This window comes from Metopolophium dirhodum, chromosome 1, assembly GCF_019925205.1.
Source record: "Metopolophium dirhodum isolate CAU chromosome 1, ASM1992520v1, whole genome shotgun sequence".
In the NCBI taxonomy this organism is placed as follows: domain Eukaryota; kingdom Metazoa; phylum Arthropoda; class Insecta; order Hemiptera; family Aphididae; genus Metopolophium; species Metopolophium dirhodum.
This window is the reverse complement of record NC_083560.1, coordinates 51,463,276-51,487,799: the sequence shown is the minus strand read 5'-3', so window position 1 is coordinate 51,487,799 and position 24,524 is coordinate 51,463,276. Positions and strand designations below refer to the sequence as shown.

Sequence of the window (24,524 nt, the reverse complement as noted above, 5' to 3'; positions counted from 1 at the left end):
CATTCGTCGAATGACTTTTGAGGTTTTCTACATATTTATCGTGTGGTTTTTGTCGTGTATCTATCGTTTACGGACAATGCATTTATACTATTGTTGGTTTTCATTGGTGTACATTTTTCATTGTTTTGACTTTCATAGTGAGATTTGCGTGAAGTTATTTTGGTGCTTGATGATTTTGTGATATAGCTTGTTTTATTATTTTTTGAAATGCTTCCGAAACATTAATTCCATCTTTCTTTTTGAGTTCTAAAGCCCAAGAAAATTTTGAAAACGTATCTATAACAGTTATTATATAAGAATAACCCTCATTTTCATCAGAATAATTTCTCATTATAACTAAATCAGCAGCCCATAAATTATCAATACCTTTAGTAAAAATTCTTCGTTTAGGAAATTTTTTCCTAACGGGTTTATGAAGTTTTTTAGCTAATATCATTTTATCTGTGTCATTTAATTTTTTATTGTAAATATTATGTCCAATTGTAGGATTTTTTATAAATTTACTTTTATTTGTGTTACATTTAAAATATTTTGATGAAATTCTCCATCTACCATTAACTGTTTGAATTTTAGTTGCATTAATATTTTTTGTTTGAATTTTACATTTAACACAATATATAGTTTCGTTCATTTTTATATTTATATTAGAAAATATAAATTTTTTAAATAGAAATTTTTTTAAAAAAATTATTGAAAATAAAAAAATTTTATATTTTCTAATATAAATAAGAAATGGAAATGGAAAACTTTAAAGATGCTTTAAATAAAATGAACAATGGATATACATTTATAAAATTTAATGATTTGGAACAAGGAAAACCATACAAAGTAAATAAGTTCATAATGATTGATACAAAGTTTGGAAAAAAATTAAATGTTGTATTAAACGATGAATATATGTTAAATTTACCAGATAGATATAAAAATGAATTTACAGAAAACAAAATAACATGGTATAATACAAGTTTCGGAAACAAGATTGAATCTTATTTATAATTGTGAAAAAATTTTAAAGAATGGAAAAACAAGACATGATTTTGATTTTAAATAAAAAAATAAATTTACTTTTATAAATGGTATTTATAAAAGTTAAAAAGGGTTGTATTCATTTAAACAAACCTATTCACAATGATGATAGTGATCATTTTTTAGGTCTCTATTCAATAGTTTTGAAAGGCAACAATTTTATTAATATTGAATCAGACTGTTGTATAACAATTAAACAGAATATAATACATATAAAAACAGGTAGATATAGTATTGAACAATTGAATAAAGAAATAGAACCACTTATTATATCATTTTCTGATGAAACTAATAGAATTACAATTAAATCTCCTTGTTATTATAATTTAGATGAAAAATTAAAAAAATATTTAGGTTTCAAAAACAGTGAATTTGATTTTTCAATAGTTAGTAGTAAACCAATAATTTATCATCCTAATTCTAATGAAAATTATATAAATATAGAACAAGATTGTAGATTTAGATTAGGTAGAAATGGTGAAATACCAATGGACACAATTTTTAAAGGAATATACACAATAAATTAAATTGAAAATTTAATGAATTGTTACGATTTTCCTAAAATAACTCTTGAATTAATTGATGGTTTTATAAATATTTCAGCCTCAATCGGTCTATGTTTTGATGAATATTTATCAAAATGTTTAGGTATTGATTATATTGGAGATTTTATAACAAATGCAATCCCTATAAAAAAAGGTGGCCTGCTTCATTCGAAGTAGCACCAGATATTTTTTATAAAATAATAGGTACATAGAAAGTAATGATTTATACACAAGGTTTTATAAAAAATATTAAAGGTATTTCTACTAAAAATAGTAAAACTGAATTAAATGGAAATTATTCAATTGAGCATTTAAATATCTTATTCAATTCGATTATGAAGTTGGAAAATAATGATAATTACATTAAAATAACAACAAAAGATTATTTTTCATTTGATAAAGATTTAAATTTAAATTTAGGAGGGATTGATACAATATATACACATTATGGAGAAAATTCATCATTAAACAATAACAACAAAATATTAGAAGTACATTGTAATATAATTGAAGAATCTATTACACATAATATTGATGAGGTATCTCATTATGATGAAGTTTTATTTTTATTTCAATATAATTCTAATAGTGCTTTGACTAAACCTCATAAAATTATATATAGACCAGTGAGTAAAAATCGGTTTCAAAAAATAGAAATTTATATTTTAGATTTGAAAGGTAATATTGTTAATTTTGATGAAGAATTTATTGGTGTTCTTGATCTAATCAAAAAATAAATATGAAAAGTTTTTTTTCAAGATAAAATATCTTGAAAAATTAAAGTATGGAACGATTTTTTTTATAAAATTTCATCAACTATTCCTCTTTCAATATCAAACGTATACACTGAACTAGAAATTAAATAAACATAACAATTTGTGTTATCAGGTAAATTTTTACTGAAATCTACGTTTAAAATTACTGTACAGTTGGAGATCGCAATTTGACTTTGGTGTCTACTCATGTTAACAACAAAAAATGGTCTCTTTCTAAACATTTGTTTATCTAAATACATTAATGGATTTTCTTCATGTGATTTATAATAGGTTTTTTTATAACTCATATGATCTTCATATGCTTGACAAAATTTCATATCATTAAAATCAAGATTTTGCAATTCATTAGGATATTTTTTTCCATTAACTTTAAAATAATAATTTACAACATTACATGACAGTGACATAATACTGGCGCGGAAACGAAAACATTAATTTGTTTGCGGAGCGAACATACACCCCCCTTTGAAAGGATCTACCTTTCAACATTATATACAAAAAACAATTATTTTGACACATTTATGAATACGAATGAAAATAACTAAACATGATTAATGATAATTTTGCTACATGCAATATTATCAATGATAGCGAAATAAAAAAAAATAATACATTGGTTGAAATCCATTTACGATGATGACTAAGGTTCTTCTCTCTCATCTTCTTCACTCGGTAGCAAAGAAAGTTTCACCACCGGACGTTTGAAAGTGTTGCCAGAGGAATTGCGTAACGTGACCACTCGAACGGTGCCATCAGGACCGGGATGAACATCTTGAACCCTGACCAGAGCCCATCTTGTAGGAGGAAGATTTTCCTGTCGGAGAAGACATAAGCCACCTACTCTCATATTTCGAGTTACCTTTATATCCAACGACCTCGGCGTTGTAATTTAGAAAGGTACTCCCGGGACCATCTCTTCCAAAACTGTTGAATGCAAGATTGTACCAATGCAAAACGATTAAGTCTAGATATCGGGGTTGTGGATGAATCTGCTTCAGGTGGTAATGTGATAACTCCACCAACCAAAAAATGAGCAGGTGTTAGCGCTTGATAGTCTGATGGGTCATTGGATAACGGAGTCATGGGTCTATAATTTAAAACTCCTTCTATTCCACACAGCAACGTTGTAGCTTCTTCAAATGTAAATGTTGCACTTAGTGATAGTTTTGTCAGGAGTTGTTTAGAAGACTTAACCGCAGCTTCCCACAGGCCTCCAAAATGAGGTGCTGAGGGTGGAATGAAATGCCATTGCATAGATTTTTCAGATAAATATGATGATGTTGCATGAGTCTTGGCAATTTCCTCAAACTGAGACATGAGTTTGCGATTCGCACCAACAAAATTTGTGCCATTATCGCTGAAAAGGTTACTAAATTGTCCTCGGCAAGACATGAATCTAGTTAGCGTGGCTAGAAACGCATCGGCAGTCAAAGATGACACTAATTCCAAATGAATTGCACGTGTGACTAAACACACAAATACCGATATCTATGCCTTTCCAGTCTTTACACGACGGATACCACTTCGAATCATTATTGGCCCGCAGAAATCTACTCCACATTGAGAAAACGGTCTTTCAATAGTGGTACGTTGCCGAGGTAGGGGAGCCATGAAAGGCGTCATTAATTTTGGATTGGTTCGGAAACATTGAATGCATTGATGCACGGTTCGACTGGCAAGACTTCGTCCACGGATGGGCCAGTAATTAACTTGTATGTGTGAGAGCAATGCTTGTGGACCAACATGCAATAGTCTCAGGTGTTCATATTTGAAATATAATCTTGTGAAAGTTGAAGAGGGCGGCAATACAATTGGAAACTTTGTATTGTCATGTATTGGTGCATACGCTAAGCGGCCTCCCACACGCAAAATACCAATACCGTCTACAAATGGATTTAGCTTTAACAGACAGCTTGACCGATGAATGGGTAAGTTTGAATTTAGAGCCTTTAGTTCCGAGGAATAAGCTTCAGCCTGAATTTTGCGAATCCAAAACTCTCTAGAACCTTTGAGGTCATGTACAGTCAATGCACCTGTCGTACGTTCATCTATGAGTTTCCTCTGTATTGTACAATTGTGTACGAATCGTTGGACTAAGGCAGTTATACGTAGAAGTTGCATGTAACTCGAATATTTGTACAGCAACCAGGAATCGGATGAATGAGCTGTAGCCAGCAATAAAGTTAAGTCATCAACATTGAAGACCTTGGATGTCCACGTTTAGACCAAATATGTGATGAAGAAACTCTACCTTGCTGTATTTTTCATATGGAATTTAATCCAAAACAATGTACATTCTATAAAGTATTTGCTATAAGGAAATGGTTTATAAATAATTCTTAAAAATGTTATTGTATACAGTATATTAAATAAACATAATATTATCATATTTTAACATTGTTTTTTTTTATCATATATATCATATATACATACATTTATATATGGTAACATTTACAAGGTTTTTAATTAAATATATACTAATATTGCTTTCCTTTGATCTGAAACAGAAAAAAAATGATTAAATATATTATTAAGACAAATCATAAAACAAAAAAAATAAAAATAAAAAATGAATATAAACATAATTTTACAGAAAATGTTACAAGATTTTACATGATATTTACAAAGTATTTACAGATGTAAAGAATTAATGTTACATGATACTTACAAAGTATTTACAGACATAAAGTATTTTCAGATATAAAGTATTTTCAGGTTATTTACAGGTTATTTAGTTATATAATAATTTAATATGAAAAAAAAAAAAAAACTTAAATGTCTAACATTTACACATTATAAACATGAAAAAACTACAAGTTTATACCCTAATCTAACTTAAAAACATACTGTTACACATTAATTACAATAATTTCAATTTTATGTGTTGCATTTACAAAAATATATATACAATGGTATGTATATTTACAAGAAATATATTAATCTAACTTAAAACTAATAAAACATACATATTATTTACAATAATATCAATTTTATGTATTGCATTTACAAAAATATATAGATTAATCTATCTCAAGTATAATTATATAACATGATAATATTTACAATAAAACTATTTAAAAAAATATATATATAGGTTATAAATTATGTTATGCAGTGTAGAAGGCCCCTCATTAAACCTTTCTCTCCCTCGTTCCAGTTCTGTCCTTCTTCATCTAATTCAGGCCAATCATCTTCCCTGTAAAAATAAGAAAAATGTTAGTAAAAAATTTTAAATATCTATATGTTTGTAATAACTTACTCTATACTATAATGGCCATGCGCTAATATGTGCACTTTATCTTTTAGCACCACCCTCTTGTCGTCATAGCTGTTATAGGTCAGCTTCTTGGTCTTAATCGTCATTAGTTGGTGGTTGAATGACCATATTGATATGTTTTCCCTATACAATTCTACTCCTTCTTCATCAAACAGACACTTCCTATGATCCTCAAGAGTCATGTGGTTTTTAACCACATGACCTCTTATCCCCTTCGCCTTGATCTTTTCACCACCAAGTCTGTCCTCCGGTCCAGTATATACGTTGAAAGCGTAGGATTTTGCTCTCAACGCACAGAAGTCGCTAATAACATTTCCGTTTACCTCATCGGAGAAGAACCCCGGGGTCTTCTTCCTTCCTGCTGCATAACACGGATGGTTACTGGGCAGGTTAGCAGTGTCCATCCGGTCCAGTAGGTTAGCATTAGCAGCCAAGTCTGCATAAAAGTCCTCAGTTTTAATAAGATATACCAACGAATCTGAAACAATAATTAATATATTATGTATATAATTGAAATTAGTTTTGATATATTTACCAGTATCAGTATACATAAGTTCGATATTATCATTATAATGTTTCTTCATAACATTATAATGATAATCGTACATCATCGTCTTGGAAATGTCAAGTACAGCAAATCCTATATAAAAATAAATGTGTTAATATATGTATAATACTTAAATTTAAAGTATATTTACCAATATATATAGGTTTATCAAATTTTATTATTTTGTTTTCTAGTGCGACCGCGGTCAGGTTTTCGCTATATCTAATCGCATGCTTAAATCTCATATTATTAATGAGTTTTTGTAGTCGTCTCTCAAAGGACACTAACTCCATCTTCATTTCCTTCCTTTTCGATTGCATAGTCTTCCCTAGAAAATAATAAAATAAAAACTGTTAGTAAAATAGTTAAATTAAATAAATAAAGTAACATACCAAATACCGCGTTATTCATTAATTTGAAAAAGTCTTTCTCAAAGTCATTCTTTGCCTTCTTCCTCATCTCAGTGTTTAAGTTAATGTAATCTGCCAACCATGCAGACTGACTGAACTCTAAAACTCTATGCACCTATAAAATAAGAAAAAATGTATAAATCTGATTAAAAGCTTTTAAAATAAAAATATTTACTTTATCAACTATCAACCCATTTTCAATTGCCTGCTGGAGGTTCCTATAATGAACAATATAATTCCTCTTCTGTTGAAACGTTGCCATCAATTTTTTTACCTTCGAGCCTGGTGGTATACCATTTTGTGGTAGGAAAGGTAGGTCGTTATGATGATCGTGTAGGTGTTGTGGGTATGAGACGTCGACTTCGTATACTCGCCCCTTATCTGACGTTGGTGACATCTCACTCAATCCGTTCAAGTTGGATTCAACCCAGTCGAAGTCGCCGTATGGCATGTACTCACTCATAGCCCAACCATAGAGATTATTACCTATAAAGTACAAAGATTAGAGTTTAGGTTTGAAAAAATTAAAAAAAACAAATATATTTACAGTCCTGATATATCAACCACGATTTATCCTTAGTCTTGTCATAGTCTGGGGTCTTTATATTATTCGCCTTCGCGTGCCTCATGCTTGCCTGTACCAATCCACCACGAATACCTATACAAATATATAAGATTATTATATATATATATATTTTTTTTTTTTTTTAATAATATTTAATACTAACCATTTTCAAACATTAACAACATGTCATAATCAATCAGCAACTGCAACTTTTGACCTGTAAATTTTAACATTGCGTCAAAGCTCAACCCGGGTGCGGTGAAGTAGTGTGTTGCATCCAAATTGTATGTCTTCATACAGACGTCACGAAAATTCTCAAAGACGTCCGCCAACAATAAAACATCGATTTTTAAATATAAATCAGAATAATCGCCTAAAGTCCTGCACCCAAAGTGGTCCCAGACCTCCTTCGCATACTCAAAGTCACTCTCCTTTATCCCGGTCTCCGTCAACGTACTATAAAACTCTCTTTTCCTAGGTAATCGTCTTTCCTCCAGCCGCTCCCAACTATCCGTGTACTCATACGGGTACACCCCCTTACGAGTTACGAGCGGCCTATCTCCGGTGACAAAATGTTTGGCTGTCTCACGGAAGTTCTCAAGTTCAGGTGTAATCAAATTTTCAGCCAGGGATGATAAACTCGACGCCATAAACCTGAACGTGTCGATAAACCGAACAGTGAAGGTACTACTTATATATTTCCAGAAAGATATATATTTCTCTTCACTGTTCGGGATAACGTTTATAGCCTGTGTGTCATAACCAAGTTCAGATATTATGAAGTGCGAGTCGTAGTTTGAGAGATTATGAAAAAATACGGGGACAAATTTAGGCTGTTGTAACTCCAAGCTACACCTCGAGCACAAGGTTTGCCTAAATTTGCCCGTCAGATGATCATGATCTCTAACTTTATCACCCCCGGCTAAACTGCATTTACATAAATTACACTCCTTACACTCTTGATATGTTTTTTCTTCACCCTCAGTCATGGTTATAGGCATGTTAGTCTTCATCAATCGTTCAATTTTCCTACTCACTTCAACTATCGCCTCTACAAAATGTCTCGCCACGTCCTTATGCTCCCCATCCCCTCTATATATTACCGGCCCTGACGGTATATCATACTCCTTCAAAAGTGCCACCGGTACGTTATCACTCGCCTTCACCAAAAATCTATAGCTCATAGGGTGGTGTGGTGGTGTTTCTGTATAATTATCGTGTTCTCCCCTTTTTTCTCCTCCGCCTTCACTAACAATGCTTCAAAATCTGCGTAAATTACAAGGGGGTGTCTTTGAGTGTTTCTCCACGCCTTGAATTCAGCACACTCCCCCTCCTTCGGCATCTCAGGTAAAATAGGTTTATTCTCCCCGCAAATCTTAATGTGTTCCTTCAACGCTGACTGCCCACTTAATTTGTATTTGTGTCGTCTATCATCAAAACTGGTAAAACAACGTTTACAAAACACAACCCTTTCCGTATGCGCTGTTTTCTGAGCACGTAATAGCCGGGAAAAATTTGATATATATGTATAATGCGACCCGTGGTCGTCTGACACCAGCAACAGATCAAAATGGGTGACCTTCTCCTCATCGGATAAACGTAACGGGTACACATCATACGTCGGGTACTTACGAGGCGGCTGGAACTTTTTTTCAAGTCCGTAAACATTTACAGACACCTTTTTATTGTTTTTTAGAAATTTTTCGATATCTGACAGAGGTGTTGGGAAGGAAATGCCATTAAAATTATATTTTTCCTCGTGTTGAGTGTAATTTTTACCAACACGACATACCGCCGCCCCCGTCACGTGTCTAGCAAGAATCGACCACTTAAAACATTGCTGATCACTGTTTTGAGGGTTGATGGTGCCTCGTTTGCCATCAATAAACGCTGGTAGTTTTATGTATGATGAACCACTCATTGGTGTATATTTATACACACTCACCAACAACCCGTCTATAGTGTCCAATTTAAATCCACTTCCTCTACTCCTATATGTTTCCTCTTCCCCTATTATCTTTATAAACGCTCTCTCTATAATACCCGCAATATCCGACTCCATAAAAATTTCAACTGCCGATGTTTTAAAAGCCCTATTCTCCGACGAATTGGGGACGTTTGGGCGGCTATACGTTGCCTCAAGTTTTAAATTAAATTTAATCGGACCTTGTAGCACACGTATTTTCAATAAGTCTATTAAATCGGGCTTAAGTAAGTGGAGAAATTCGTTATAATTGTGAACATTGGTAATATTTCTGGCATAATGCCACACAATTATCCTACCCATCGATGATGAGATTTCTTTGAACCCGTGGGACTGCACCAAGTTTATACACGCCTTCTTTGCCTTAGCAGCCGACACTGTGTTGGCTGTAGAGACGTGTTTACCGTGAATACCCGTAGTTGTATAAGAATCTTAAAAAATAGAAAAAAAATCTAACGGTATAACTACGATGTTATAAAAATGTTATCATATAATAAAAATAGCATTGTAAAAAGAAAATCTACAAAACGGACTGACAACCAGTGCAATGCCGAAACTAATACCTTATAGGATGAGACGAGTGAACCGATCGATACAATGCCGGAATACTCCAACTATTATACCATTTATCGCTTCACAGGCTGTTTGATAAGATTTAAACTAACATTTTATGATTTATAAGCTAATACCTTATATGATGATACGAGTGAATCGATCGATACAATGCCGGAATACTCCAACTATTATACAATTGATCGCTTCACAGGCTGTTTGATAAGATTTAAACTAAGATTTTATGATTTATAAACTAATACCTTATAGGATGAGATGAGTAAATCGATCGATACAATGCCGGAATACTCCAACTATTATACCATTGATTGCTTCACAGGCTTTTTGATAAGATTTAAACTAAGATTTTATGATTTATATGGATCTTTGAAAAACTATACACTGCATATATTATTAAAAATAAACTAACCTGTTATACCATCCAGTAAGTCTCGGTTTTCGTATTCATCCAACACAGCCATACAAATATTATCGGATAGAGAATCTACGTCCGATCTATTCGAAGTACCGGTTGGTGTATCATGTATGAAAATCTGCGGAGCAACCGATGTATTCGAAGCGCCAGCTGGAGTATCTGGCACGAAAATTTGCGGAGCAATCTGTATAACGCCTTGTTGTACGGGTTGAATAATCTTCGGAGTATTGAGATGCAGTGGTGCATTAACGATACCTTGGAAAAAATATAAGATATAAAATAATATTGAATGATTAGAAAAATAAATATACACACCATGAATATTTTTCAAATGTCTGTTAAGATGAGATTTATCACTTAATGTTTTAGCACATACAGAGCATGTAAAACGTAAGCCGTCATGCTTTTTTATATGCCTGTTTAAATTGTCCTTCCGGTTAAATTTCGATGGACACTTATCGCATTGAAACATAATTAAAATGTTTAATGTAAAATCGAAATAAAAACTGGAAAACTCACAAAGTGTAAATAATATTGAATGAACGGTGAATTAAACGCGTGATGACTTTGAAAAACACGGAGAGAGCGAAGGCAAAATGTGTATGTGTACAATACGAAGACTGTGACGCACTGACTGTATAGCGGCGGACGGTTAAGCAAGTGTCCAGAAATCTTATCATTTTTGGGAAAGGGTAGCATAATGATTATCTCGGGAAACATGTTATTGGGTGAGAGGGTCGCTACATTTGTAATGAAATGGCCCCTTGTCTGGACAACAATAACCCACCGATAGACGGGTCGGTACAGCTAGTTCCTCTAACACTAGCAGATGTTCGATACTAACAATACGTTCCGGAAACAATGGATGTTGACCTGATACATACTTCTATGTAAAGATGAATCCTCTCAAAAATAGTTACCAACATACCAAGAAATGTGACCATATGTTTCTTCGGTAAATACTACAAGTTTACGATATAATAATAAAGAATAAATATATATGAGAATGTAAAAATAAAAAGTATATTACAAATAATAATATTCGCATATTATTTAATATTTTTTAGGATTAATTCATTAGCTTCTCCATAATCACTACCCCACCCTTTGTAGACGTCCATATGCACGTTCAACTCTTCGTCATCAGCCCAATCCATTGCATCTGATTGTTCATGTCCGGAACACTCTGTCGTATTCAGAATTTCACCCTCAATCAAAACGTTATGTGCCGAAGTCGGTCGGTACTGTACCAGTTGCAGAATGCTAGGTGAAATAGTAGACTGAGATTCTGAAACGGCGTACAGGTCATTTCTGACCATTGGTGAAATATCTGTGGGGCTTAAACTACCGTAGGGTAAAGCTCTCCGTAGTGCGACCTGAGAAGGCGATGTAGGCGGAAAAAGTTGACGTGGAGATAATTGTCGCTGTGGTAAAGTCGGTGTAGAGGGAGAGGGTATAACAGGGGAGGCATGAAAAACATGCTCGACTGGCGAAACACGGTGCCAATCAACCATCTGTGACTCCCGGTGAGTCGAATACCCACTATCATCGGATGGAGTCTAAATAATATTAAATTAATTTTATATTGAATCTATGTAATAATCATAATTTATTTATTTATTTAAAACTCACCATTGCGGCATATCTAAATGGTGGATTCATTATTATAGCAGGGGGGCTTCAGTTAAATCGTTGACCACACGGACTTAAATCTACCGAAAACAACATGGGCGTAATGGGTCTTGGTACTGGCGATGGCGTAATATCCACCTAAAAACCACATTAAACAAATTTTATAAATAATTTAAATATAATATAAATCAAATATATACATACCAAGGCGACATTTCTCCTCGGTCTCAAAGGCGATAAAAAATCTGAGCTAGATTCTTCTTCTTCCAAAAGTATTGCGGCAAGAATTCTATTGTATTCATAGCCACCATAACTGGGGGTAATTGGTGATGAACTGTTAGACATCTAAAAATGGGGTTATGTTAAATTCGTAAATTATATGCGAAAATTGCAAAATAAAATACTTACATTTTACAGTGGCTGGAAGTGATATATTGTAAATATTAATATTATATATATATAATATAATAAAAAGCGTGTGGAATAACAAAAAAAAATTATTTATGAACGTAATAACAGGTAAAATATCATGTATCTGATGTAGACACTGAATAAATGTTGGCTCTTGCAGGGTCAAGCATCTGACGATTTGAGTCATTATTTGGTGGGGGGAAACATTATTAGGTAGGAGTAAATTCCTCAGTCACATCAGCTGAGAAATTGAATAACAACACCTGCCGTAAAAGGTGCAGGTGGACAAGGTTTAAAATATACAAAGGGGGTATACATGTATAGTTCCAACCCTTGTTGAAGAATGTTAACAATAGATAGGGTATGTCTAACACATTTCTCGCTATAGAACGTTATAGCGACAGAAATGTAAGGTTAAAAATATACAAAGGGGTGAACATGTTCAGTCTCGACCCTTGTCGAAGAATGATACAATAGATAGGGTATGTCGGGACACACACGTCGTTGCCTGTATAAAATATACAAAGGGGTGTACATGTATAGTCTCAACCCTTGTTGAAGAATAGTTAGGTGTGTACAATAATATTCATAGAGCTATATACGTTAAGAATCATTCTATTAGGAATACGGCTATGTGGCTTAGTGGGTTAAAGCGTTAGAATGTAAGACGGGGGTCGAGAGTTTGAATCTCTCCAGAGCCTTTTTTCAATATTTATTTATAGAAAAAACATTGAATCAATAAATGCGCATGCGCGGGAAAATATATGTTGGTTACGTACTGAATAATGCGACGGCGTTGGTGTGCGAAGGATGTGGCAGGGAGGTGTTGGTTGTTAGGTGGGGGGGCGAATAAAATATATGTCGCGCACGTACGCGATCGGGCGGCGGAGGTGGAGAGGGTGAATGGCGAGGGCGAGGGCGAGGGCGAGGGCTAGGCACTAGAACATACCTTTTTATACTACTTACGTTTAGTGTAACTACACGCATTGTATAATAAGAATGTATTAAATTAAAATAGTAATTTTTATATTTAAATTTATAATTTATAAATTTTAATAATTAATAACATACCTATTTATTGTATCATTATTGATAATAAATACTAGTATTTATAATCAATGATTGTATAAATAGTATAATAATAATAATTATTATTATTAGGTAGGTATTATACTATTATTATAATTTATAATCAGTGACAATATTAAACTAATAAATTATAAATTATATTTTCTACATACCCATTCTTCTGACGCATTATTGAAAAAAAATTTTCTAGAACATCTTGCGTTAAGCAATTTGTCAATAGAAAGTACTCTATATTTGTGGAAGGGGCTACTGCAGACATTTCTAATTTTTCAGATTCATAAAGCTGCTGAATAGCTGTTGTTGTCCAAACAATTCCAATAAAACATGGCGGAATGCTTGTTTTTTTCGTTCTGTGACAAATTTTGATTGTGTTTTTAAATAGTTTTTTTGCCTTTTCTAAATTCTCAAATATTTGCGGATTACGGTTAGACATTGGTCTTCTATTTGGATTTGGGTCACACAAATTTTTACTATTAGCTAAATCAAACATTTTGATAACTACGTCGATGAAATTAGCTGTATTAATAGCTGTTGATGACTTAATCTCACCAGTGGCAATGCAAGTTTTTATTGCTGCAGAAACTGAATTACTCAATAATTGTATAGCCAATTTGCAATTCATTTTCTGAAATGGATTTTGATCTAAGTGAGTTGGTGTAATTTTAATCATTGCCCTCGCGGTATTTTTTGCATCTATTTCATACGCCTTTCTTATATCGTCCATTGACACTTTTCTACTATTATTTATCTCAAAATCGCCATTTAATAAATTGTTCCTCACACTCTTAATAAGGCCTGGCATGTCATAAATTAAAAATAGTTTCTTACCACATATTGTGGTCGAAGGTTGATCTTCGTTTCCTCCGAGTAGAGTATACATACGACGGTTTTGTGCGCCCTGATCGCAAATAATGCATGTTGGTGAGAGACCAAGATCTAAAATTTGTTGAACACAGTCTTTGATTATGTTGACCAAATTATCTCCTTTTACACCACTCCCAGTGAAAAAGTAGCATAAAGGAAACTTCCAGTTTGAATAAAGACCGCGAACCATAACAACTAATGCTTGAGAACCTATTTTATTTGTTGTCCCTAATGTCCCCAAGTCTTCATATCCTTCAATTTCATCTAACACCTTATTATACTCCAACGATTTCATAATAGCTACTTCATCAAGTAAAATTGTACATTTTTTTTCATTTTCACTCATTCCGGAAATCTTTAATCTTATCTGATCCATATATGCTTTAGGAAATCCAGTAGAAAAACTAATTGAGTTAAGCCAACGTCTAACAGTAGTCTCACCTGGTAGAATTATGCCATTTTTACGCATACATTTGTAGGTGGACGGTGACTTGTAATATAATGATAGAGCCATATTTTTTTCAGTTTTAGACCACGGTTTGCGTCTTTTATGTAACAATTGCATTGATATTAGAGCCTTAGAATTAATTGACGGAGACTTGGTCCCTTCAAAAAAACGGTGCACATTAATTTGTTTGAGTTTATTTTTTTCATTGGTTTTTTTTAGTGAAGTAATAATAGCGCGTTTATGCTTGATTAGTTTTTTCATGTTTTGTAACTTTTTTTGTAAAATATTATTCTTTGCAGCGATTTTTCTTGGACTATTTATTATTTCATTATTAGATCTATCTGATGGTTTTTGAGGACTTGGTAGGTCAATTAATTGCGATACCCATTTTTTCGTTGAAGGAGATATTCCTAATAATTCAGGACTTTGATTAAAAATTGAAATGTTTGGAGTAGATGTTTTTGAATGTAAATTATTGTATGTTTAATTAGGCGTTACAACTTTAAGGTTTTCAGGTGTGGAAGATGCATTTTCTAAAAACAGAAATAAGTTTCTAATAGTATAGGTAGGAACCTACCCACGAAATGTTTTTGAATTATAACAAAATTACTAACCTAACATCATTATTTTTTGAAGCAAGGCTGGGTATTAACGAGTCAAAAAGTTAAAGTTAATTTTATTTTAACTTTTTTATTGAAATTATTTCATTAACTTAACTGTTAAACTTACTAAATTTCTCTTTTAATTAACGTGAAATTAACGAATTAATTTTTCATTTTAAGAAGTAAGTTAAGTTAATTTATTTTGTTTTTAATATTATTATATTTAACTATTTCAGTCTATTTCGTTTTTATGTCAAAAAATATTTACCGTAACAATTTTTTATTAAAAGCTAAGAATTAAAAATTTAATACTAAGTTGTCCATAAGTTGAGCTTAGAATAATTATAAAAAAAATTGATAATTATTCAATAAAAAAATTTTACGAGTGTTTAAATTTTCACGAAATCAAAATTCACTCGTTAAAATAAAATAATAACAATATTTAAATATAATATATCCTGGACTGACAAATCATCTCTGTTCAGAATCGTTTTTCGTATACAATGATACCTATCATTGCATTCAAATTTAACAAACACATTATAGTGACCTAGGTACTCTATGACTGAGGTCCATCCCACCCCCTAATGTACAGCAAAGCGACATCCACTTACCCGCTTTTTTTTTAAGAGGACGCTACACCCGCATGTGTTGTCTCCGTCTTACAAATGTACAACATAGCAAAAACTGTTTTGCGTGGGACAACTTTTCTCGCACCATATTTGTTGTAGAACTACCAAATTTTCACAACACGTAACGAAGAACATTATCTATGCAACAGAGTGCCTATATTTTATATAACATAACTACAATAAAAGTTATTTGCTTATAAACTTTTCGGTTTTTTTTTTCTATTAATTTGCTTATAAAAAATGATTGGTTTGTGCTATTAAAAAAAAGAGCACATTGTTGCATAAATAATGTTCTTCTTTACGTGTTGTGAAAATTTGGTAGTTCTACAACAAATATGGTGCGAGAAAGTTGTCCCGAGCAAAACAGTTTTTGCTATGTTGTACATTTGTAAGACGGAGACAACACATGCGGGTGTGGCGTCCTCTTAATTTAAACTCCAAATCAGTACATTTCCAAAATTAATTAATTTACTATTATTTTTTATATATTATATAAAATATGATACGGTCGATGGGGGGGGGGCATGGCCCCTGTGGCCCCCCCTGGCTACGCAACTGCCTAGAATAACTATTTTGGTATACAATGATATTATATCATTGAATTCAAATTTAATACCATCCATTATACAATGATCCACTTGTAACCTACAGTACAGCAGAGCTACATCCACTTGCCCACCTTTTTTTTTATTGATTTTTATCCGGGATTTCGGATCATTAGGATTCATATACATTTGTCTTTCGAAATAATCCGAACAAATGAATCTTTTTTTTAATGTTTTCGGACTTAACCCTTCTAAGCGTATGTTTCCTAAAAAATGTTTAATGCATATTAGCTATTTGCTTAGGCTTAGGTATATTTTATTTTTTTAGTAATTATTTAGTTTCAAAAATTACTTACCTGAGTTTATTATCCATTTCCTAAATATTTCTAGATTAGATGATGGGATTAAATGAAAAACATTATTACTCGTTTTTCGAGTTTTATTACAATTAAAGTAATAACATTTATCACCACCAGACATAGTTAATATCTACTTTAAATAAATTAAAAACAAACGTTAATCAAAACAGAAAATAATATGCACTAGTCGACAATAATAAATACGTCACTGTTGATCGGATATTCGAATTTCATTTAAATAACAAGACCTATTCTAATATTTGTGAAGTTGTAAATAATACAAAATTATTTAGAATCAAGACGTTGATGTGTTCACGACGACACACAAACGTATACAACTCTATTTTATAAATTTATAATAATAATTATTATATTAAATGGTTAAAAATAAATTTTTCTACAGCCCATATTATGACCATGTTAAGAAATATCCAAAATAACACTTATAAGTTATAAATAATTTATATTGAATATTATATAATATCATTGACGGCTACAATTCAGAATAACATTTACTTTAACATATATTAATTAATTAAGAGTATGCTACCCATGTATTTGTTGTCTCCGTCTTACACACGTACGGCATCGCAAATTTTAATTCACTAGTTTCAATATTTGAAGTACCTCCGATGGGAGGTCTCTTCCCTCAGTCCCTTCTATCTGTTTTTTTTGTTATTATCACTTAAGCTTATTGTTCTAATTGTAACAGATAGCGTAATAAAGAATTTTGTTAAAAAAAAAAAAAGTTTCAATAGTGTACTGTTAGTTTTTATATTAGAGGGATTTGACCTATTATATATTTTTTAGATAATTATCTGTGCTTAAGCGTTGGCTTTTATTCGATATTTTAATTTTCAAGCAAGATATGAGCATTTTTATTTTTTGATATTTCACATTTTCTTGCTTGAAAATGAAAATTTCGAAAAATCAGAAATGCTTAAGCACAGATAATGTTCATACATACCTAAATGTTATCAATGCTTATGTTAACATCAATACATCTTAATATTGTAATATACTAATATATCAAATTGTAATTTGTAGATGTACCTATCAAAAATATAATGATTCTACAAAATTCAGTCATATTTATTAATTTCTCATAGGTTAGGTTAGGTACTGCCATTAGGTATTTGCGGTGCTTGAATTGGAAAAAAAATAGAAGGGGGATGCAAAAGTATAAAACATTTGTGCGTCCCCCTGAACATTTAAATATCTTATAAATTCTTGAAATTAGAAGGGGTACGCTAAAATATTTTTTTAAATAGAAGTGGGACTCCGCCCCCCCCCCCCCCCCCATTCAACCACTGGGTATTTGGCGTATTGTAAATTGCGAGTCGCAACTTTTTACTTCATGAAATAACTCGTGAAATAAGTAATTACTAATTACTAATTAGTAATGAACATAATATTATTATTTATGATGCGCATTGTGGCACTGCAGCGGTGCAGCGTCTGCAGCAGTGCAGCCTGCGCGGCTGCGCCCGCCACCGAGCCACCCACCACTGTATGTGTATGTGACTTGTGACTACTACTAGCGATTACAACGTTATCCGATCTAACTAGCCAAGCGTCCGCAGCGCCTTGTAGCGGCACCCGATTATTACCACGCCACCGAAAACACGGCCAGTGAGCAATCTATAGTATTTATAATCAATGATATTAGCTATATCAGCAGCAGAACAATTACAACTTCGACAATTTGACGTTCAAACAGCCTTTCTATATGGAGATTTGGACGAAGAAATTTACATGAGACAACCAGAAGGGTACAACGATGGTACCGAAATGGTGTGCAGACTTCAACGCAGTTTATATGACCTAAAGCAGTCACCACGATGTTGGAACATAAAGTTCAAAACATTTCTTCTTAACTTTAATATATTAGAAAAAAAAGCAGATCCCTGTGTTTTTGTTAATAGAGAAAATAACAAAGTATTAATCGTCGCTATATTTGTTGATGATGGTCTAGTTGCAGCTACATCGAGTCAGGATGTACATACATTAATGGAATATTTGAGACAACATTTCAATATTACCGAAGGAGAATTGAATCAATTTTTAGGTACAGAAATTGAGCGAAAATCTGATGGATCAATTGTAATGCACCAAGGGTTGTATTGTAAAAGAGTATTGGAGAAGTTCAATATGACTGAAGCAAAATCAGTTCAAATACCAGCAGACCCTCAACATTCATTAGATGACAAGCAACAAAATACTAATTTAACTAGTAAAGTCCCATATCGTGAAGCAGTCGGAAGCTTATTATATCTCAGTCAGATTACAAGACCGGACATAACTTTTTCAGTAAATCTAGTTAGTAGATACATCGAGAATCCAAAGGAACAACACTGGACAGCAGTGAAACAAATTTTAAAATATTTAAAGGGAACTATTAATTTTGGATTGGTATTTAGTTCTAGACAAAAACTCATGTTAAAAGGATACAGTGATGCTGACTATGCAGGTGACTTGGATACAAGAAGATCAACATCAGGGTCAGTATTTACATTAGGATCTGGAAGTATAACATGGAGTTCACGTCGTCAACAGTGTGTTAGCCTTAGCACAACTGAATCAGAGTACATAGCTTTAAGTCGAGCAGTACAAGAATTAACTTGGTTAAAATTGTTTTTAGGTGAATTGCTGGACTAGCCAAAAATGGTGCCAACAATGTATGGAGACAATCAAAGTGCGATTAAACTCGTAAAAAATCCAGAGTTTCATAGAAGAACGAAGCACATAGATGTTCGCTACCACTATATAAGAGGAAAGTTCAATGAGGGATTGTTTTCATTAGAGTACATATCCAGCAAGGAGCAGATTGCAGACATTAAGACAAAACCAACTCCACGAACGCGGTTCAATGAGCTAAGGGAGATGTTAGGAGTTATAAATATTGATGTATAAGGGTATATTGTTTAAGGGAAAGTGTTGGAATTATAAACAAAACACCCCATACAATGTAGTGTATAAGTAATATATTCACACTGTAGTTCATCAGACGCTGACTATACATTTTTATATACTACAGCATATAATATATATAATATATTATGTCCTGCGTAGTGTAGCCGGGTATACATAGTTAGTCGTTGATTTATATTACGCCTCGTAACACTATTGTACATCGTATCATTATACTTATTATTATATTATATATATCCGATTATATTATTATTTACCTTTTAACTTCTGTATATCCGTGTACACTTCAACAATAATAGTATAACAAACACTACCTATTTAAATAAAATTAAACTAGTATAATTATACCACACTGTGTACTATAATATATAATACTTCGTAAGTATTATATTCACACTGTTTAGTAGTCAGCAGATAACATTCCACAACAGGATGTTAAAAAATAATCAGTCTAGCTACACAAATGTTGTCATATTTATTATTATTATTATTATTATTATTATTATATTTAAATATAATTATTCATCATAATAAAACCTAACATAATAACATCTAACATTTAACGTCCAACATTTAACGTCTAACGTCTAAATGTTAAACGTTAGATGTCATGTAATATGTTTTAAATTTTCGATTTTTGAAAATAATATATTTTTATTATAATAAATAATAGAAAATTTAAAAACACTTTTAAATAAATGCAATGAAAAATATGAGTTGGTAAAAGTATGTGATTTAGAAAAAGGAAAAAAATATGAGGTTACTCGTTTCAAAAATATTGATACAATTAATGGTAAGACAATAGTTGTTATATTAAATAAAAAGTTACAAGTATTTTTACCAAATAGATTTTCAGAGGTGTTTACAAATGAACAAATTACATTATATAATCGAAATTCAAAAAATTACATTCAATCTTATTTATAATGGATTACAACATTTAAATAATGGAAATAAAATGTATTTGATTGAATTTGAATAAAAAAAATATAATTATTTTTATAAATGGTTTTTATAAAAGTTATAACGTTCTTCGATGATTGTTTTGTTGTAAATTATCGTTACCAATTTCTGATTCAAGAATAACTCTAATGGGATAAACCATATTTTTTTTCTTTCCTTCTTTCAATCTCACCGTTCCTCGAATGATTTTTGAGGTTTTTCAACATATTTATTGTGTAGTCTTTGAAATGTATCTATCGAATACGGACAATTTGTTTATATTTTTGTTGGATTCGTTGACATACTACATATACATTCTATAGGCAGTAGAGATACTCCTGTTTTTGTATTGTTTCTTAAAGCATTTCTTATGTTTTTTATTATTTCTTCATGCTTTGGATGTAATATGTTGTTTTGTCAACATATATTATGTTAAGCCTTTGTCGTGTATCTATCGGATATGGACAATTCATTTATATTTTTGGTGGTGTATATTTTTCAATGTTTTGTCTTTCATACCAAGATTTTACATGTGTCATTCGTTGATGTCGAAATATGTTGATCATTACCTCAACCTAGTGTAAAACTACATTACCGTCAGCACCGTTTTGGAACGTTCTTCGATGATTGTTTTGTTGTAAATTATCGTGACCAATTACTGCTTCAAGAATAACTAAAATGGGATAGACTATATTTTTTTCTTTCCTTCTTTCGCTCGCTCGGTTCCTTGAATGATTTTTGAGGTTTTCTACATATTTATTGTGTAGTCTTTGTCGTGTATCTAGCGAATACCGACAATTCGTTTATATTTTTGTTGGTTTTCGTTGGTCTATATTTTTCAATGTTTTGTCTTTCATGCAGAGATTTTACATGGGTCATTTGTTGATGTCGAAATATGTTGATCATTACCTCAACCTAGTATAAAGCTACATTACCGTCAGCACCTTTGCTGGAACATTATTCGATGATTGTTTTATTGTAAATTATCGTGACCAATTTCTGATTCAAGAATAACTAAAATGGGATAAACCATATTTTTGCCTTTCCTTGAATGATTTTTGAGGTTTTTCAACATATTTATTGTGTAGTCTTTGACGTGTATCTCTCGAATACGGACAATTTGTTTATATTTTTGTTGGATTCGTAGAGATACTACATATACATTTTGTATGTTTCTTCTGGCGGTGGAGATAATCCTGTTTTTGTATTGTTTCCTAAAGCATTTATTCTGTTTTTTATTATTTCTTCATTCTTTGGATGTAATATGATGTTTTGTCAACATATTTATTCTATAACCTTTGTCGCGTGTCAATCAGATACGGACGATTTATTTATATTTTTGTTGGATTTGTATTCATATTACATATACATTTTTTGAAGATAAATTTAAAGAAGTTAAAGAAAATGGTAAGGTAGTCCAAAAATGTTTTCTATTTTTTGGCATTATAAGGCATTAAGTAGTTTTTTTACTATTCCATTTTTTCCAAAGTTTATACTTTTTTGTTCTATGATTTTGTCTGGATAAATCAATGATGGCTTTTAAACATTTTTTTGTTAAAAGTCTTATTTTTTTGGTGCCTCATCAAAGTTAGTATAATATACCATTTTGGTAGATCCGTTAAAAATGTCACCATCACTAGACTCGTCAATTTAGAACCTTTTACTGGGTCATTATTTATGGTACTGGATCGTTTCTTGCTTGACCAATTAAAAAAATGTGTTTGATCAATAATGTTTAAATTTTTTCTACTTTCCTTAATTTTATTTTTGAGATCATCATAATCATATATATTCTTTACTTGCTTTTAACCTTACTTGCTTAATTTTTTTTTTTAACTAATGCAGTTGTCAGCCCAAAAAATTAAATTGTTAGCATCTCTTTCCTCTCTCATTATGGATAGTATTGAATCTGCATTGTTTTCTTCTTTTCTACCACCTACAGCTTCATGCCACAGTACACAATGAGATTTGCCTTTTTTTCTTATGGAAGCGAATGTTTCACTAAACACTATTAACCGACTAGTGAAAAAAACAAGTTTTCGAAACTGGTATCATTGGTAATAGAAGAATTTTTTGGAGATCCATGGAAAATACAATGGTTGCGCTGCTGGTGTTTATATTGGCAATCTTTGTGTACATAGTGTTTGCTCGAAATGCTTCAATTTTATGTTGCTCTAATTTAATTTTAAGTTCCTCAATTTCGTCTTCGTCAATTGAATTTTCTATTTGATTAGCATAATTGGTACAATCTTCACATTTATCAGAAATAGGACTTTTTAATGAGATATTCAACTCTTTTAGAACCCCTCTGTAAGGTCCTTGTGAAAACAATTTTTCATATCTCAAACAAAAATCTCATACATTGATTTTACAGTCAATTCTCTAGGCAAAAATATGATATACTCCCAGTATTATGTCTACGATAATGTTTTGAACATGGATTATACATTTTTATATGGTTAATTATTGAGGTCTTGTCAATGTTTAAATTACCCACACCAGTTTTTTACCTCTATTTTCTTTCACAATTGATAGACATGGACCGTGTTCGATTTTTTAAATTTTTATAAAGAGCTGTTCATATAGAATCATTTGAATATCTGAATGTGTTAAGAAACTTTGATCTACATACTCTGATTTTATCTTTCTTAGGTCCAGCTGGTAGATAAAAATAACGAGATTCATTCCTTTTAAAATTATTTATGAAATCTGTTGTTGTTCGACGCTTAACTGGAGACACTAAAATACAATTTCCTAATTATCTTTTTCTTGAAGTATAATTCATAGCCCAGAAATCACTCCAAATTTGCTGTCGTTGATCAACCAAAATATTAATATTATAATTATTTTTACATATTTCTGGACAAGGAATGTTTCTAAATGGGTGTTTTATTTTAGCATTTTCTGTTTTACTTTTCCTCTTTTCCTGCCAAATTGCATGTTGATCTTTCTTACTGAATTTTTTTTCTTATTACAACCATCACTATGTATAACTGTTTCATCATGATCAAAATGTGTTGCACTTAATAAAACATTTTCATCTAACACATGAAAAAACATAATTAATTCAATTACTGAAGGAAGATTTAAACTAAAATATACTCAGATGTAAGTTGTAGTACCTGGTCTTGGTGTTTCAGTCACACAACTTGAATTTAATTCAGTAATAACATTTAAATAGTCATGATCATGTAAGACAGTCGGTAAATCCGCCATTGAATCAACCAACCTAACAAGCCATAGTGTTAAAACAAATTAATATTAGATTACTTATATTTTACATTCAGACAATAAATAATATGTAACTTACCTATTTACTTATTAGCTATTAAATTATAATTTATAACTTACTTTATAACTTAGAAAATACATAATTGTTAGTTACTGTGTTTCTGTTTTGTTAAGTTCTTATCATATAACAAACTCTTGTAGTTACTTGTTTGTAAATTGATAAATAATCATCCGAATCTAAAGAAAATAATATGGTTTAATTCAGCGTAACAAGATGACAATGAGGATCCAAAAAAGTCGATTTTTATAAGAACGTTAGTTACTGTGTTTTAGTTTTGTGGAGGTTTGCATCCACGTAGCTCGAGCGGGGTTGTAGCTCGAGTTAATAAATTAAGCAAGACAGGTTTTATGACGTATACGGAACAATTTATTAAAGCGGGATAATGCAAATTATTAATAAATTATGAGTAACGCGTATGGCGTTTAATAAAACAAGAACAAAAAATATATAAAAAAGTTGACGGTCAGTCACGAGGTTTCGGGCGTGTATATTACAGGGAAAGTCGTTTGCTCGTCGGGAGCGATCGCGTCGGTGGACTTTCGGGCGAGTGGTGTCGGAACGACGGTTACTGGTGAATAGGGCGGGAACCCCGCTCGGTAATTCGGCCGTCGCAACGGACGCCGAGGTGCCGGGCGGTGATACCAACGTGACCAACTGCC

General features: G+C 31.9%; 3 protein-coding genes and 1 pseudogene across 3 annotated transcripts; all 4 read right to left on the bottom strand.

Annotated features, from left to right (window-relative positions):
- Positions 1-3,208: 3,208 nt before the first annotated feature.
- LOC132939894 (uncharacterized) lies at positions 3,209-3,739 on the bottom strand. Its single transcript, XM_061007309.1, has one exon. It carries the CDS (start codon positions 3,737-3,739, stop codon positions 3,209-3,211), a length of 531 nt encoding a protein of 176 aa, XP_060863292.1.
- A 96-nt stretch (positions 3,740-3,835) lies between these two features.
- LOC132939884 (uncharacterized) lies at positions 3,836-4,468 on the bottom strand. Its single transcript, XM_061007297.1, has one exon. The coding sequence runs from the start codon at positions 4,466-4,468 to the stop codon at positions 3,836-3,838; it is 633 nt and encodes a 210-aa protein (XP_060863280.1).
- A 669-nt stretch (positions 4,469-5,137) lies between these two features.
- On the bottom strand, positions 5,138-10,636 carry LOC132935690 (uncharacterized). The gene is made up of 9 exons (XM_061002306.1): positions 10,113-10,636; positions 7,310-7,363; positions 7,129-7,239; positions 6,757-7,067; positions 6,564-6,696; positions 6,323-6,499; positions 6,160-6,264; positions 5,607-6,102; positions 5,138-5,543 (listed from the first exon to the last, which is right to left on the bottom strand). Exons 1-9 carry the CDS (start codon positions 10,588-10,590, stop codon positions 5,450-5,452), a joined length of 1,959 nt encoding a protein of 652 aa, XP_060858289.1. The 5' UTR covers positions 10,591-10,636; the 3' UTR covers positions 5,138-5,449.
- An 11,785-nt stretch (positions 10,637-22,421) lies between these two features.
- LOC132935839 (uncharacterized) lies at positions 22,422-23,801 on the bottom strand (annotated as a pseudogene).
- Positions 23,802-24,524: the final 723 nt, after the last annotated feature.

Excerpts from the sequence above, each read along its gene's own strand:
- LOC132939894 (XM_061007309.1), bottom strand. The coding sequence starts at position 3,739 with ATGTCTTGCCGAGGACAATTTAGTAACCTTTTCAGCGATAATGGCACA.
- LOC132939884 (XM_061007297.1), bottom strand. The coding sequence starts at position 4,468 with ATGCAACTTCTACGTATAACTGCCTTAGTCCAACGATTCGTACACAAT.
- LOC132935690 (XM_061002306.1), bottom strand. The coding sequence starts at position 10,590 with ATGTTTCAATGCGATAAGTGTCCATCGAAATTTAACCGGAAGGACAAT. Across the intron at positions 7,364-10,112 it reads CTTACTGGATGGTATAACAG|GTCAAAAGTTGCAGTTGCTG; the intron begins GTTAGTTTATTT and ends TAAAATTTACAG. Across the intron at positions 6,697-6,756 it reads ATGGGTTGATAGTTGATAAA|GTGCATAGAGTTTTAGAGTT; the intron begins GTAAATATTTTT and ends CTTATTTTATAG.